This window comes from Musca domestica, unplaced genomic scaffold, assembly GCF_030504385.1.
Source record: "Musca domestica strain aabys unplaced genomic scaffold, Musca_domestica.polishedcontigs.V.1.1 11, whole genome shotgun sequence".
NCBI classification, from domain to species: Eukaryota; Metazoa; Arthropoda; class Insecta; order Diptera; family Muscidae; genus Musca; species Musca domestica.
The window spans coordinates 12,716,979-12,720,647 of record NW_026712133.1 but is presented as its reverse complement, the minus strand read 5'-3'; the positions used below and the strand labels follow the sequence as shown (position 1 = coordinate 12,720,647).

The 3,669-nt window shown below is 42.1% G+C and overlaps 1 protein-coding gene across 1 annotated transcript; it reads left to right on the top strand.

The window, feature by feature from the left end:
- The first annotated feature begins 703 nt into the window (after positions 1–703).
- On the top strand, positions 704–3,275 carry LOC101901780 (segmentation protein paired). The gene is made up of 2 exons (XM_005175850.4): positions 704–901; positions 1,285–3,275. Exons 1-2 carry the CDS (start codon positions 835–837, stop codon positions 2,985–2,987), a joined length of 1,770 nt encoding a protein of 589 aa, XP_005175907.1. The 5' UTR covers positions 704–834; the 3' UTR covers positions 2,988–3,275.
- The last annotated feature ends 394 nt before the right edge of the window (positions 3,276–3,669 follow it).

Below are 3,669 nucleotides of genomic sequence, written 5' to 3'. Positions count from 1 at the left end.
CATAATAATGGACACTTTTTTTGAGTAACAATAAACCAAAGAAAAAATTGCTAATACCAAAGAAAAGCCATAATAAAATACGATGATGAGGCGATGACGAACGACAACGCCAAAAAAACCAAAACTATGCAACAACAACAACATGGCAACGCACATAACAACAACACTAACAACTCGACTTGTTACAAAACTAACAATTCACGCCCTCAAGAAATCATTTGCATAAACTACCCGACGAACAGTTAATAACAAGTGAGAGCGAGATGGCATGAACAGAGTGGCTGTATGATTGGTGAATGGTGTAAAGAGAAACAAGCAATAACAACACAACTAGTTGTCTTCAGAGATGGCTGTGGTGTAGTTGTTGTAACTGAGTGTACCTGCAATATAGAATGGCCCACATCATTGTTGTTGGTGACTTCTCTTGTAATGCATTGTTGTTGTTTGTATTGTTATTTTCATTGTGTGCCGTTGAGTTCTCTCACAGAGCTGTTGCTTCTATTGCTGCTGCTGCGCTGCCTTCACAGAAAAGCAACGATCCTCTACCGAGATCAGCGAATACATCAGTTAGGTTTACAACACGAAACAAGCAACATCACAAGCCAACCAAACACACGAAAAGAAAAGTAAATTTAAGAAACACAATTTTACTTAAAGAAGAATTAAAAAACAAGAGAAAATATTTAAAGAAATTTAAAAAAAAAATAATATTTTAAATAAATTTCATTAACAACAAATTGTGAAAAACAAACATTATTTGGATTACAAAGTGAACAACAACATCAATTTATTGCCATTCGATTGGATTTTTAACAACAACAAAAAACATAAACCATGACCGTTACTGCCTTTGCCGCCGCCATGCACCGACCATTCTTTAACGGATATCCATCTATGCAAGGTAAGTTGAAATCCTTATCCAGGTTTCAAACCAACTCGCTCATTCTCTCTCCCTCTCTTCGAAGAGAAATATGACTCTCTTTAAGATCACTCTTAAAGTCAGAGCCACTAAAGTCAGAAATTTTTTCGAGTGTAATGTGTCATAAATCAAGTCATCTGCCAAAAAGCAAAATTGTTACAGGCAACTCACACCCCGGCGGGAAGCACGCGAACGTGCTAAACATTCGACGGCTTACCTGCCCCGGTGTCTGTCTGTCTTTTCGAGTGATGAGCGAGAGACACAGCATGATTGCGAAATTTCTAAGGAAATGACACGCGCATATGAAAAACATTTTGCTTGCATTTTTCCAAAAAAATCATTTTCCCATTTTCTGCTATTTCCAGACATGAATGCCGGCCAAGGTCGCGTAAATCAGCTGGGCGGTGTTTTCATCAACGGCCGTCCCTTGCCAAACAGCATTCGTCTAAAGATTGTCGAAATGGCTGCTGAGGGCATCCGTCCCTGTGTCATTTCGCGACAGCTCCGCGTCTCCCACGGCTGCGTTTCAAAGATCTTGAATCGTTACCAAGAGACTGGATCCATTCGTCCCGGTGTCATTGGAGGCTCCAAGCCACGCATTACCACTCCCGAAATTGAAAATCGCATTGAAGAATACAAACGTGCCAACCCTGGCATCTTCTCGTGGGAAATTCGCGATAAACTTATTCGTGATGGCATTTGCGATCGCACCACTGCTCCATCGGTCTCGGCCATATCGCGCTTGGTTCGTGGCCGTGATGCTGCCCCCGAACACTCCGATGATCAACAACATCAAAAGAGTTCATCCGGTTCCGATGCTGCCACCAATTCCCATGAAGACCTCTCGGATTGTGAAAGTGAACCTGGTATTGCCCTGAAACGCAAACAACGTCGCAGCCGCACCACATTTTCCGCCATGCAACTGGAAGAGTTGGAGAAGGCCTTTGAACGCACCCAATACCCTGACATCTATACCCGTGAGGAATTGGCTCAACGCACCAACCTGTCGGAAGCTCGCATCCAAGTTTGGTTCAGCAACCGTCGTGCCCGTTTGCGCAAGCAAAACACCTCGGGTGGTAACAGCGGTGTTGCCGGCGGTCAAGTCCCTCTAATGGCTGGCATGGGTTCCTCATACCCCACCATGTCTCATCATGTTCCATATGCTGCCATGATGCCCTCTGAAGCTTCGGTGGCTGCTGCTGCCTATCAACAACAAATGTACGATTTCTATGCTGGCCACCCCTCGACAGCTGCTGTCGCCGCTGCCGCCGCCGCACCAGTCGTCAACACCAATGCTTCGGCTGCCTTGACTCCACCCCATCATCAGCTATACAACAATGGCGCCCAATATGCTACCGCCTCCGCTACCACTGCCAGTACCAACATGAACATGAATGCCACTTCCACCGCCACCTATGTTCCAACACAACATGCCAGCTATGCTGCAGAAAATGAAACCACCGCTCCAATTGTTCCACGCAATGACAGTCCCAGTGAATCGATTAACTCAGCCTATGGTTCCTCCAACATTCAATTGCCACCCACTCCCAATAGCCTTTCTGCTGTTATGGGTGCTGGTCCTCATTCCGTCAATGGCAATAGCCATGAAGATTTGCAAGCTGCCTTGAAATCGGAAACTTCCAACAATGTTGTTCAACAACATCATTACAACAGCTGGCAGCAAACCCAAAATACCTCAGCCACAGCTGTTAGACCCTCGGCTCCATTATCCCCTGAGGATTCCCTGAATTCTTCAGGACTCGAATCGAATGTTCAGACCAATGCCACAACAACCAATTCGGCTCATCACATGTATCCTCATTCGGCCGCCGCCGCTGCTGCTGCCTCTCAATACTCTTCCTACTCTCATCACAATGCTCATCACTCGCAATACGCTCACCAATATTCCAGCCAACAATTGCCTTTCGCTCCTCATGCCAGCACAACAGCCGCCGCTGGAGCCACTGCTTCTGGCCACTTCATGCAACAAAACTTCCCCAGCTTCAGTTCACCATCGAAAATGAACTATGCCGGTGTTCCTCAACATTTCTACCCCACCTGGTATTGAAAAGTGTTTCCAGTTCAGTACACCATTAAGTGCGAGCTGGGCTTACACTTTTCACTTGGCGATACCAAAGATTTGGCGGATGTTTGTTAATCTATTTTTTGTACAAATTTTATACATTTTTTCGATTTTTTATTTTGTTTTATGAGGCTTTTATTAATAGTTTTTTTTTATTGTAAATATTTAGAAATTGTATATTTAGTTGTAGTTAAATATTTTTTTTTAGGTTTTAAGATTAATTTTAAGTTTTATTTTTATTCTCAAAATATATAATTCATTTGAAAAATTAAATTATATTCAAGTTTTTCATTTCTGTATGGGATTGTCAGCAAGGATTTTAGTATGATTAAGTGACCCAATTTGGGTTTTACAGAAAGCGAGGAAAAGTAAATGCAAACCAAGTTTTTAGAGAGCAGCGATAAATTTCGAAAAAAGTACAAATTACTACTAAGTTGTAGGTTGTGGATCATACACCATTTTATAATGACTACATTGTTGTCAGCAGAAGAAATTCACAAATAGGGCCTTTCGAAAAAGCAATGCATATTTTAAAAATATCAACAAAAATATGTTTGGAATGTTATACGAAGCAATTTTAACATCTAATTTTTCTTCTAATTTATACCAATTTTTGGCTGATTCTAAATTATACCTTATGTAATATGGGGTTGTACTTGAATACGAT

Excerpts from the sequence above, each read along its gene's own strand:
- LOC101901780 (XM_005175850.4), top strand. The coding sequence starts at position 835 with ATGACCGTTACTGCCTTTGCCGCCGCCATGCACCGACCATTCTTTAAC. Across the intron at positions 902-1,284 it reads CGGATATCCATCTATGCAAG|ACATGAATGCCGGCCAAGGT; the intron begins GTAAGTTGAAAT and ends TGCTATTTCCAG.